Below are 13,320 nucleotides of genomic sequence, written 5' to 3'. Positions count from 1 at the left end.
TTTCTTGGTTACCGAACCCCTTCCTTTCCTCTGCTGCTCAGAAAAACCAAAGCAGGGAATAGGCCCATATTGTCCAGACTCCATGGGGTGAGAATAGAACTCTGTGATATCAGCAAGCGAATGAATGAATGGATGAATGAATGGGTGAATGAGCGCGTGAGTAAATAAATGAATGTCCCAGAAGCCAGGCTTGGTGGTACATGCCCCCGACCTGCCGTGACCCCAAAGCAACTATGACAAGCCCCTCCAATGGCCTGTCACCATCCCTCTTCTGCAGCCCCTTTCCCATGAGGACCAGCCAGCTGGGCAGGACCCACACAGAGGAGAAGCAGGACAATTCAGCCCTGGGCAGTGAAGGGACCCGAGCCAACAGAGACAACCATGGCAGCAGCTGGGCCCAACACTGCAGGGCCGGTGCAGGACCCACAGGGTCAGTATTCCAGGAGATACAAAAGGTTGGCCAAGGTGTGACCACATACAACTCCAGAAGCCACACAGGGCCTCCTAGAACCCAGCATCCGTGACACTTGAGAACCAAGAGGGACACTAGCGTCCTGAACATTGACCAGATCGCTGTATCGCCACCTATCGAGTGAGGCCACCAGTCAATCACCCATGTAGGCTTACAGTGGTAAACTCGACTATTCCAACCATCCCTCACACTCTCACCTCCTGCCCTCCCCAGACCTGACACCACCATGTGCTCCAGACCTTCTGCCTTTTTGTTTCTGGATGATGAGAGGCCTCTTTCCTCCACAGCCCACTGATGGGAGCCACTCCCATTAAAGCAACGCACGAAGTAGGCCTCCTGCCAGGAGTTCTACCTTCCCCCAGCATAATGACAGCAGCCATCAAACCCCAGCATAGCCTGGCATCCCTGCTGCACCCCACTATATGACACCTAAGAGACATGGCTCAGGAGGCCTCTGAAATAAAGCTTACAGTTGCTTCAGGCACGAGTGTGCTCCACAGAAGTCCACAGCTAACGCTCCCCCTGCCTAGCCTGTCTCCTGACACCACGGCCTCCTGCCTCCAGTCTCTGTTCCCAACCTGCCACTCCTTCCGTCCCAGGACTGCTCTGAGCCCCAGCTTAGGCTTGGCTCAACTGGGGACTTCCACCCAGACTGCCTACTGGTATCCTGATCCCCAGGACTGGGCTGGTCCACAGCAGCAGTGACTCACATTTTGATGTTTTCATGGTACTGGCGTGTGTCGGACGGCTGGTTGTACAGAGGCTGTAGGAGAAGAAAGAAGTTTATCAGAGATGGATGGAGTGGGTGACAGAGTGGCGTGGGGCTAATGTCACCAGCCAGAACCCAGACCATGCACCCTCAACCCCAGTAGCTGTCTGATGGCTAAATAATCAAGGCTACAGAGAAACAGAGGATCTGGCGAGAAAAAGGATGAAAACTGTGTTATCTGGCCCAGTTGCAGGGACCAGACCATGCCCCCATCCTAGGCAAAGTAGTTTAACTGCAAGACGCTTAGGGTTGGCTTAGCATTTAGATCACCATGGAAACCCACAGCTGTAGTGCTAACAAGGCCTTTTCCCTGGACCACAAAGACCGAAACAAACCAAGAGTGGTAAGCTGAGGGCAGTGGGTGGCAGACACAGATACACACCCTCTGCAGAGCCCAGCTCCAACTGCCAAGAAGTGACCTCTCCCCACTGGCCTGAGATGCCAGACACCCATGAATGCTGGGTCATCATGTACACGTGTGCACACAGTGGCCACAGTGGCAGTAGATATAAATTAGAGAAACATGGAAGGAACATGGGTGGGCCTCATGCTGAAGACACCATAGGCTACCTCAGCAGGAACCCACGAGCCAGGGCCACCTACATGGGAGAACGGAGATTCAAGAGCAAAGCAAGGGCAGTGTACAGTCATGGGACCCAGCATGGGTCAGAAGCTGCACCAATGGCTTCCTCTGTCCACACAGTCTGCTGGAGGGACATGGAGAGGCCACAGATAGAAGGGGGATCTGCCCCCTACCTCCCCAAAGGTCTCTGCTGGCTTCCAGACTGTAGAGCCAAGGCCACAGGTGTCTAACTACTGAGTCTCCTGCTTTGCTACAGAGTGATTGCTCACAGTGTGCCCACCGCACAGATGGGAAGCTTGAGGCCAATGGCAAACATGCCCACAGCCTGAACTCCACCCTACTCCCCCGGATGCATCCTGCCCCTGCCTCCTTCCATGCCCTTTCCTTACTACACATCCACACCTACAAGAACCTTGTCAAGTCCTGGGTTCCTGGGCAAGCAGAGACACATGAGGATCTGTGGGAGAATTTCCACGGGTGGCAGACACAGCACTGGACCAGTGTGAGAACCACACCAGCCTCCTGCCCCTGAGAGACTCCTACCGCTCAGAGACAAGGCCTGTCACCTGCACCCAGGCCAGCATCAAGGACACCAATTCTCATATCCCATGACAACTCACCAGGGACTCAGTCAGGCTCATTGCTCTCCTGGTGATAAGAGACCACAGACCAGCACCTCCTATGGGTGCACAACCTGAAATGGGGAAGCATTCCTCATCTAGGAGGGGAAAATGGATAAAGCAACAAAAGAACCAGCAGTCAGACTCACTGCAGAACTGCCCAGAGGGGAGGAGGGGGCCAACACTGATGAATGAAGAAGGTTGCAAGGCCACATCTCAGGAGTCAGGGGCCCTATGAAGATGCTCTTTCCTGGCACTCAGGGTAGCAGCATCTGATCCTCTGTGTCCCCCAAATGCCAATAAAACAAAAGCCAATGTGAGTGGGCATTGCTTAAGGGCTCGGGCTCCAGGGATAGATAAGGCTGGATGTCCGCATCTAGAAAATGGGTATAGAGCAGAGGACCCACCTCACAGGATGTGCGAGTAGCCCAGAACATTCCAGATGTACTGACAAGTTTGCCATTGTTTGGGTTTAAAGATGGTGAGCTGCCTTACTGGGGCAGGAAGGGGTGGAGGCCATGGTCACTGACCCCATGGGGCAGCAAGCAAAACGTGTTCCTAGCGTGCGAGGACAAAGGGAACACCCACGCCCAAGAGGGCAACAGGGGACAGACCCCAATCCGCCTTCTGGGGAGTGAGAACAAAGCTGTGGCCCTAGGCACTGAGGGGCTCGGCTGCCCCAGTGAACACCTCATGTAGAGAATCCACCAAGGGGGCTCAGCGCTGGGACAACACCCTAAGGCCATCCTCATAGAGGACTGGACCCAGGGAGGGTCAAGGACAGCGGGTGGCTGGCACTCTGCTGCAGCAAGGGCACGGCTGCCCTCCCCATTAAAGACAATGGTCACAGCTGCACAGTGGAGCACTGGCCAGCTGTGGGCGTAGACACCCTGCAGCCTGGCTGCAAGCCAGCTTTGGGGTGACCAAGCTTGTAAGAGATGGAGTGACAGCCCAGCCCACAAGGACACTGGGCTCTCAGAATAACGCGCCTCAGAGCAGGAAGGAAGTGAGTGACTCAGCTGTGCAGAGGGGAGGCCCCAGCATCCCTCCACCGCCTCCCACCTGGTCGGCCTGGTCCCTGCACAGCACAGGGCCCTCTCGGGACACACTGGGCTGTAGAAGTCATGGACACAATGCCTACAAAGATCTCTAAACTGTACCCTGACTCTCAAGGCAGAGACCCTGAAGCCCCCACCTCCCTCTCCTCTCTTTCTCCCTCTGGGACACAGGGCAAGATGGTCACTACCTTGTCATTGCTGTGCCAAGGTTCCCGGATGTACTCAGTAGCTGAAGAGGGCCTGACTGTCCTGATTTAACTTTGTCAACCTGACACTACCTAGGGTCATCTGAGAGGAAAACCTGTTCCCTATGGAGGGGACTGCTAACAGATGCATCACTCCCGAGGCAAGTGGTCCTTGGTATGTATGGCTAAACAGGAGCTTGTGAGAAAGTCAAAAGAATGTTCCTCCATGGTTTCTGCTTCAAGCTCCTACCTGAGTCCCTGCCCTGACTTCCCTCAATGATAGACTATGTCATATAGGCTGAAATAAACCCTTTCCGTCCCTAAGCTGCTTTTGGTCCACGTGTTTTATCACAGCACCAGAGTTCATGGTGGCCCAAGTGACCAAAGTCTAACCAACCACCAGCACCCTGGGAGGCCAGTACAATGTTAGTCCTGCACACACGACAGCAGCCCCGTGAAGACCTGGCCACACTCACAGCTGACACACACCTTCCCTGAGAGAAAGAGAGAGACGGGGTGGGGTGGGGGTTATGTTGGGCAAAGCACCACGCTTCCTGAGCCTCTTCCAGAAAATAAGGTGGCAGTACCCAGAGACCTAGCACAACAAGTGCCCATCAGCAGGTACCCCCACCAGTCCAGATACCAACACCTCCAGGAACCAACTGCTACAAGCATTAAGCACAGAGGTCATGAATCCCCTTCCTGGATTATGTCCTCAGGCAAAACAAACACGCACGCACAAGCATATGCACACATGCACACACACCTGGTCCCCGAAATCTATCAGAAATAAAGAGGAAAGAATGGCAGAAAAGGGAGACAGGCGAGATGCACTCACTGGTGGGAATACACAGTGGGCAGCCACCTTAGAAACCAGCCAGGAACTTCCATAGGGGAAAAACAACAACACAGGTGCCAGCTATTCTACTCCTAGGCACAGACTCAAGAAAGACAAACGCTGCTTGCTCCTGCTCTTGCGGTGTGGCTTCATTCCCAGGAGACAAAAAAAAAAAAACGAAAGGTCACCCAACGTCATCAACTGAGGATGGAAATGCAGTCCAGAAACAATGGAATATGCTGCAGTTCTGAAAAGGGATGAAGAGCCACTGCTGGCGACAGGGTAGACGAGGAAAGTGCCGACGGTGTAGGAGAACACGAGCACCTGATGCTGGGGCTGGGGGAGGCAGAAAGGAGGGAGAACAAAAGGCCATGGGGCTGCATGGCTCCATTCAGGGCTCCAGAAGGACCAAGAGCAGTGACACAGGGCTCCTTTGGACCACAACACGCAACTGAAAGGCTGAACTGTGCAGTGGGCGGCACAGCTCAGTGACGAGTGTATGAAGAAAGCGAGAGACCCAGTGGTGGTACAGCAGCACAGGTCCTAGGTGCAGGATGGGGTCACAGTGCCCACCACAGGCAGTACAGGAGCTCTGCCCCCATCTGTCTGCCCCAGATTCTTTGGGGATAGACTGTGTTAGGGTGTAGCATGGACTCAGCCAGGAGGTCCCCTCCCCACAGCCTTCAGCAAGAACACAGTGCCCACGACTCATGTGTGCCCCAAGCGTACTGACACACACCACAGACCCACATCCACCCCATGCACCAATGCACCAGCAACACCTGCTACCTGCAGCCGATGTGATCCAATACTGTACCATCGGGTGCAGGTTTAGGCAGTAGGGGGCAGCCCCTTCTGCACCACCTCCTCCAACAGTTCCCGAGGCTGGGCTGCTTCCCACCCTGCTACGACACAGTTGAGACCAGCAGGACGATGATAATAATCACTGCAGTCATGGCCACCCTTCCCACCACAGGCAGGCACTGTCCCAGGCAGAAGCACTGAGACGTCAAGAGTCTGACAGAGGGTTACATAGCCATCAAGCTCAGAGAAGGGAATCCAGACTAGTCAACCACTGGATGGACTCTCATGCGGAACTAGAGTGGCAAGCCAGCTTCAGGCTTCAGAGGCAGGGACAGGCTCACTGCCCAGCAGCCACTCAGTTATCTGTCAGCATCCTTATCAGGAGGTGTTGCTTCCTGCCTCCCTCTGGGGACAACGCTGGGCAGTACATGACTTCCCCTCCTCCTTCACCCACCCAACACCTGCGCCAGACCCCATTCTTCCATCCCACTCCTCCCAGCCTGCCCAGCCAAGCCACCAGCTCACCAGCTCCACCTGGGGCCCCAGCCCTTCCAGGATCCGATGCGCAGCTTCTGCTTTCTTCTGCAGGGCAAAGAGAAGAGTGGAATTAAAAGAGAACTCGGAGCAGACTGGTACCAGTGCCTCTGGAACACCCAGTCTGCATGAAGGATCCCCGTTAACCCTGTAGGAGTCCCCGGGCCCTCCCAGGCTGGCCTCAGCTAGGGGTCTGACCAAGGGTAATCAGGCTACAGCCTCACCCGCTACCTTCTGCCAGGCTTGGATGCCTCGAGAGTCTGCTGACCTCAGAGCCAGTGCAGTGGAACGGGATACCGGAGCCGTCTAGGATCCCGTCTCACAATAGAATGATTATTTCTGGCCTCTGTCCCCTCCCTTCACAAACCAGGACTCATTAGGAAAACAGAAGCGTGCTGCAGAGAGCCCCATGGCTGTGGGGGCACCCCTCAATAGGCTGGATCTCGTCCTCTCAGGCCAATGCATGAAGACAACATTGTGCCTCCGTCTGGCTGTCTGCCCAGACTGGGACCACCAGGACCGACTCACAGGAAGCGGGGAGTGAATGGGGGGCACAGGGGCTGGAATAGGGGATACAGAAGCGGCTGGAGAAGCCTGAACCCATATACCAGAAAACAGAGTGACCAGGCAGGTGTTGAAGGAAACTCAGGGTGCCACAGAAGTCACCATCATTACCCAAGAGCTGTACCCCGCAGAAACAGCTGAGGCTAGACAACCTCAACCTACCAGCACCCAGCAGGGGCAGTGGGTTGTGGGTGGGCTTCAGCTGACGACTAGTCTGACCTCTACTGAGAGCTAAGGCCCAGCTAAGCAGGAACAGCACCCCACTCTTGAATCCTTTGTGCCAATCTGGGACCCTAAGATCAACAGCTTCAGGGTGTGGCCAGGGCACAAGACCAGGGGGCTGAGCTAACACTGGTTCGGCTACAGTATCTTGGTGTGTGTCACAAAGCTCTGTGGAAAACAGCAGGAACTGTGTTTTGATAAAAGGGGTGGCACCAAACACAAAGGAGCCCCCAGGAACTGTGCTTCACACAGCTGGAGCAGGATCTTGGATCTGGGGGTTCTAGGCAACCCTGTGCCCTATAAGCCATACCCACTAAGGTGGTAGACCCACAGCTTGTATGAGGATGTGCTACAAGGGGCTGAGGGTAAGTCTGCTGTCCCTCCTCGGGGACACGGGACACCCAGGAATGGTGGCTGGGAACACAGAGGCAGTGCATACACTCCCCACTCCAACTCCCACACACTCCCTCCTCCCTCACCATCTTCTGCCACCCTGGGAGCTGAAGCTACCCTTCCCCAGATAAGACGGCTGGGGGTCCTGATCTATGGCCCTGCTTATCCCAAGCGCTCCAGGTCTAGCCACTGCAGGCCCTCCCACTTCTTTCCTGCTTGCCATGCTGTCCCAGCCACCTGCCAGGCTCTTCCACCCAGACAGGTCTCAACGTCCCAAATCTGAGACTACACTACTCTCATCTGACCTTATGCCTGGTTTGTTTGCACACTAGACAGGGGCAGTCTCGGGATGGGGGCTCCCCCTGCCAGGTTCGCCCCCCTGATCAGGATAAGGCAGCAGCCTAATCAACCAGGCTTCACTGAACCCCTCCCACCTGCTTCAGAACAGGACCACAGGGCTCCCAGTGGACCTATAGTGGCCTGCCCTCCCAGGCCATCTCCTAGCCGGGTTCCCCAGCCACCTTACCACACTGGCACACAACAGGCACTAGGCCACCACCCCAACACCAGCCCTGGCATACAGCAGGTCCCTAACACCATTACCTGTCACCCTTATGTGGAGACAAGGCCAGGTCTGCAGATGCTGGTACACACTCATTAGAGCTGAACCAGCTCACCCAAGGGTGATTAGGGCAACCTGGAGGTCTAATAGGCCAGCTTCAGACTGCAGTTGCCTGTTGGCCAGGAGGTCGGAGGTCACAGGGACACAATCCAATCAAGGAAGGCAAACCAGCTCTGGATCTGGCCCAGCCCCTGAGCCAGCTCTGACTACAAGCACACCTTGGGCAGCCTGGCCCCCAGGACAGAGCATTAGAGGCAGGTCCTTGTCCTGCCTCTTTGTGGGAAGGAAGGGGGATTAAAATTTAATCCTATTGATCCTAGGGAGCTCTAGGCCTTGCCATTCATCAGGGGAAGCTGGGGAGGTAAGGCCAGCTCCAGGCCTAGCCCAGGCAGAAGAACAACAGGGGCATTATAGGTGGTACCCCTCCTGCCAAGCCCTGCTGTGCCTGGCTGTGATGCAGCCCTAAGCGAGTACAAAAGCAGGAACAGGGAGGTGTTCTTGATTAGAGAGAAAATGCAGAGAGATCTTACTTGAAGCAGGAAAGCTGAGCCAAGGGAGCAGGAAGGTGGCCTTGGGGACATGTGTTCAATGGCTGGAGAGAGCCGCTTCTCTGATCACCTCTCCTTGAGCCAATTCAATCTTAGTTCTTTGTCCCAGCCCCAAATCTAAACAGCTGTGCAATCTCAGGCAAGTCCCATGCCCTCTCTGAGTCCCAGTATCTTCCTTAGCAATAAAGAACTCCTACCTACTTCCTACAGAACCTGAGGCATGAGCCTAACCTACCCAGGTTCCTCTGGCTTTGGTTTCCTACTCTCAGATACGGAGTTGGAGGCAGTCCAAAGGTCTCCAGAGAATCAGCCAATCAGGGGGCCCCAAAGGGGTAAAGACAGGAGCATCCCTTCCGCCCACCAGGTGGCAGGTGGTAGCAGCTCACTAGCAAAGCAGAGGGGACTGTGGCAGCAGAGGCCCAGGCTGAGAATCAAACCCTGCAGCTCATAAGCATGGTTCAAATCTCATGTCTACCATATCCCAGCTGTGTGGCTCTGAACAGCTCACTCCCCATCCCCCATTCCCCCATCTGAGCCTACCATGCACACCTTCCTAGGACTGGCCAGGCAGCTATCAGTATAAAGATATTGGTATCACCAAGTGTGTCACTGGATCTGCTGAGCATGTGGGAGGTGATAGCACATCTCTGGGACCATCTCCTCTCGCCTGACACCTATGCTGTGCAGTGTCCTCTCCACCCATTTGTTCCTGAAGGGCATACCCGGTTCTCGTCGTAGATGATCTGGACCAGGCTGCGGTGCTTTGATTCTATGGGTGGTGGCGACACCGGCTTCTCGGGCTCGGGCGGCTTGGCAGCCTCCTCCTCCAACTGTTGCTGTGGGGAAGGGGACAGTGTGAGCAGTACAGGCCGGAAGCCGAGGCGCTGTTCCCCCCCTTGCCCGCAGCCACACACAGGAAGTCAGGCTGATCGCCATTTCCTGTGAGTCACCCAGGGACTCTGTGCCCTCCTTGGCCAGACTCCCTGGGCTGTGCATCCAATTTGGACCAGGCTTTCTGGGTTCAAATCCTGCCCCGGAGATGGAGCAGGGATGGGGGTGGGGGGAGGTACATTCTTCCTCAAGTCTCCCCTGGGCTGCAATGAAGACTAATGAGGCCACGCAGGTGGAACACTGTGCTGAATTTGCAAGGGGCAGCCCCTCTTACCCACCACCACCACCACTGCGAGCTCCACGGCTCCAGGAGATGCTACAGAAAGAGTGACGCCCTCAGTCTGGAACATTACTTCTGACCCTTACAACCACGCAACCTTTGGGTGCTACATAATGTCTCTGAACCTTCCGGTCCTCCCTTGGGAATGAAGACATCCTAAACTTCTGAAGGCTGAAGCAGGAGGTATGAGAAGAGTGCTGGGGGAGGCAGAAAGAAGACTCGCCAGACAGAGCTTTCCATCACACCATGACCACCATCATCATGGCTACACCATGACCACCATCATCATGACCACACCATTACCACCATCCTCATGGTTACACCATCATCAGTATCTAATCATCTTCATCACCTGATCAACACCATCATTGCTACCACCAATACAACTACAACCACCACCATCATCACCATCCCAATCATCACCATTATAGCCACCATTCCCACAATCGTCACCACCATCATTATCATTACCACCATGATCATAACCACTGCCACCATGGCCATCAACATCATCACCACCACCCATCACTATCACGAAGCCCACCATCACCAACATCACCATCGCTACCACCATGATCACTATCATCAACATCATCATCATCGTTACTATCAAAATCATTATGGTTTCCTACTCTCAGATACGGAGTTGGAGGCAGTCCAAAGGTCTCCAGAGAATCAGCCAATCAGGGGGCCCCAAAGGGGTAAAGACAGGAGCATCCCTTCCGCCCACCAGGTGGCAGGTGGTAGCAGCTCACTAGCAAAGCAGAGGGGACTGTGGCAGCAGAGGCCCAGGCTGAGAATCAAACCCTGCAGCTCATAAGCATGGTTCAAATCTCATGTCTACCATATCCCAGCTGTGTGGCTCTGAACAGCTCACTCCCCATCCCCCATTCCCCCATCTGAGCCTACCATGCACACCTTCCTAGGACTGGCCAGGCAGCTATCAGTATAAAGATATTGGTATCACCAAGTGTGTCACTGGATCATCCACTACCATCATACTTATCACTACCCTCACCCATCATTACCATCATCAGCATCACCACTGCCACCATCACCACCATCTTTATTACCACCCCAACTATCACCATCATCAGCACCTCCTCCTCCTCCACCACCATCATCACCAGCACAGGCCGGTGTCTTCACACTGGACCTCTCCTTCATTCCCTCATACCTGCCATCCCTTCCTGCTGCTGCTGTCAGCTTTGCCTCAAAGAGAGAAACCAAGATCAAAGAGTTCAAGGCACAGACCTCAGGCTACACAAGAGGCTCATTAATGCCTGCTGTGATGACCTATAAAAGGAGCCATGGATGCTACTGGAGCATGCTCCACTCTGCCTGTGTGCACACATAAAGCTGGCATGTTCAGTCACATAGGAGCAGAGGTTCATGGCCCCAACAGGGAGAAGATGAGGCAGGAACAGTGAGTGAGCACTGAGCCAGATGAGCCAAGCTGCTTTAGTCCTACAGTGACCCCTGGTGGTGGCTCTCACATTCTAGCCGAAAATTGAAACCAGGGAACATAACAAGCAAGAAGTTCCTCCCCAGGAACCAGAAGAAAACACTAAGACAGCACACCTCTCAAGCCTGAGGTCAGACCTTAGTCCCATCACTCTGGGCTCCAGAGTCACTGCACCCCTCTGGCCCTCAGTGTCTCATTCAGTGTGGCCTGGCAGGGATGCTGCAGAGTTCTCCATCGGCCTGGCATGGCTGACCTGACTGCACCAGGACCCAGCCTTACCCTGGGATTCTGAGCCACCATCTTGGGAGCCCTCATCACCCTGTTCCCAGATTCCATTCATCTCCTAATGCAAGGAACAGCCTAAGGCTCCTTCTCCACCCTGGGCAGCTCGAGGTGCCCCTTCTAGGAAGCCTTGGTCCCCAACAGGCTCTGGACTCTGCTGGAGTTCAGGTATGTTAGCCTGATGTGCCCAGTCCAGGGGCTTCTAGACACGTCCCTCAAAACCAGCAAACCACATGGCTGAAGGCACCTGGGGATGTGGCCCTGGTCCCTGCCTCCACTGGAGTCCCCCTCTGGTCCTCACTACTCACCTGCTTCTTCTTCAGCTTGGAGATCTGCTGCTCCACCATGGTGATCTCACGGTCCACACGGTCCATGTTCTGGATCAATTCCTCCTTGGACAGCCGAGATGGGGCCAGATCCAGCTCGGGATCAGCGTGAGGCGGACTGGGGGGTGACACGGGCTCCAGCTTGCCAGCCAAGCTACGGTCCTGTAGGTGGACAGTAGCAGAGTGTGTGGTCACCCAAGTGACCCTGACACCTCTTTTCCAGCCATGACTTCAGGCTGTAGCACACAAACTTCCTATTCCAAGCAACTACAACTCTGTATGTGGAGTCTGCCTTCTTGTCTGGTCCTGGCCACCCTTCCCATGGCATGTTCTCTAAAGGCAAAACCGAGGAGGCTGCCCTGCCACCTGATGCCACCTGAGCACTGTCAGTCTCTACTACCTCCTCCTGCTTGTATCCCTCCTATTCCCCCAGAAGAGAAACAAGACCAACAGTGACCCCTGCGGCCCAGCTCCACATGCTCTCCACAGACGCATGAGAGTGTATGCAGGCAGGCTGCAGGCCTGAACTAGAGCATCAGTCAGCTCTTCAGAAAGCACACCGTCACAGCACACAGGAGCAGTGGAGTTGGAACCTGGGGCTCTAGGTTTGCTAAGCGAGCATCTACCACGGACCTATTACCGAAGTCATTTTATACTTTCAATCTTTTCAAGATTTGTTTTATTTTATGAGTGTTTTTCCACATGTACGTACATGTACCACATGCATGCCTAGTCCCTCTGGAGGTCAAAGGAGGGGTCGGAACCCTTGGAGCTGAGGGTACAAACAGTTGTGAGTCACAAATCCTCCTAGCTGCTGAGCCTTCTCTCCCTGCTGCCCAGGACGTCCCTGAACTTGAGATCCTCCTGGCTCAGCCTCCCCCACACAGGGATGCCGGTCCTGTGCTCTTTTCACTGTGGGAACCGGTCCTGTGCTCTTTTCACTGTGGGAACCGTTCATCGGGGAACTCCTCCCTGAGGCTGAACTGTGTACCTCACACATGGCCCTGCACCTGGCTCCTCCACACTTTCCTCTGTTCTCTCGCTGGAGTCAGGGACCACCCAGGCTGAACCGGATGCTCTGGGAACAAAGGGGTCAGGAAAACGGCCCAGTTCTCTTCTATATAACACTGGGCTCGGATCCCAGGCCCGCTCTGTAGGACTCAGCTCTGTGACCTTGAATAGTGTGTGGGTGCTGTCTGCCTCAGTGTCCTATCTGTACAATGGGGGGAGAGAGACAGCAGTAATTTCACCTCCTCAGGGAGTTGTGAGCCTTGGTGCATCCAAAATGTCAGCCCAGAGTCTGGAACAGTTACCTCTGAACAGCACAGGCAAGAAAACTGTCCCTACCCTGGCTCCCAGCAAGGTCAGCCGCACCCTGCTCCCCTCTAGGCCAAGGCAGCAGCTGTTGGCAGACATGGCCAGGCAAAGCCAGTGGCTGCTCCCCACCCCCACGCAGCTGCACTCTACGGACACAGGACGCTTTATTCCTGGGAACAACTGCAGCCTGGGCAACCAGGTGCCCCACCTACCCTCACCCCTACCAACTCCTGTGACTAGAAAGGCCTACAACTCCTATGTGTCCCCCTCCTTAGGGGTCTCCGTCCCCATTAGCTCGCTCCCAGCCCAGCACTTTGCCCCTGGCCTCATGCGGCTAACTAAAACATGAGGACAGAGGGACATGGCTACCCTGGGGACTCCAGGCTCTCCTCCCAACAGAATCCTCCAGACAACTGTCTCAATAGTCATCTCAAAACAGAAGGTGGCGGCAAGTATGATCCTGAGCCAGTGGCCACATCATCCTCTCTGCTGTTCCCCACAAGCAGAAGGGGGGGGGAGAAACCTGAAACCATGGATGAAACTCTCG

General features: G+C 54.9%; 1 protein-coding gene across 10 annotated transcripts in view; it reads right to left on the bottom strand.

Moving 5' to 3' along the window:
- The window catches only part of Ncor2 (nuclear receptor corepressor 2), a 157,721-nt gene that overhangs the window by 80,672 nt on the left and 63,729 nt on the right, over positions 1-13,320 (bottom strand). For all 10 annotated transcript variants that reach the window (XM_057765917.1, XM_057765920.1, XM_057765913.1 and 7 more), the window contains 4 exons: positions 11,439-11,618; positions 8,935-9,048; positions 5,855-5,911; positions 1,183-1,235 (listed from right to left, as the gene is read on the bottom strand). In XM_057765917.1, coding sequence (XP_057621900.1) covers positions 1,183-1,235; positions 5,855-5,911; positions 8,935-9,048; positions 11,439-11,618 — 404 coding nt within the window. The remainder of the gene's footprint in view (positions 1-1,182; positions 1,236-5,854; positions 5,912-8,934; positions 9,049-11,438; positions 11,619-13,320) is intronic.

This window comes from Chionomys nivalis, chromosome 3, assembly GCF_950005125.1.
Source record: "Chionomys nivalis chromosome 3, mChiNiv1.1, whole genome shotgun sequence".
Lineage (NCBI taxonomy): Eukaryota > Metazoa > Chordata > Mammalia > Rodentia > Cricetidae > Chionomys > Chionomys nivalis.
The sequence above is the reverse complement of the archived record's forward strand: the minus strand, read 5'-3'. Positions and strand labels throughout refer to the sequence as shown.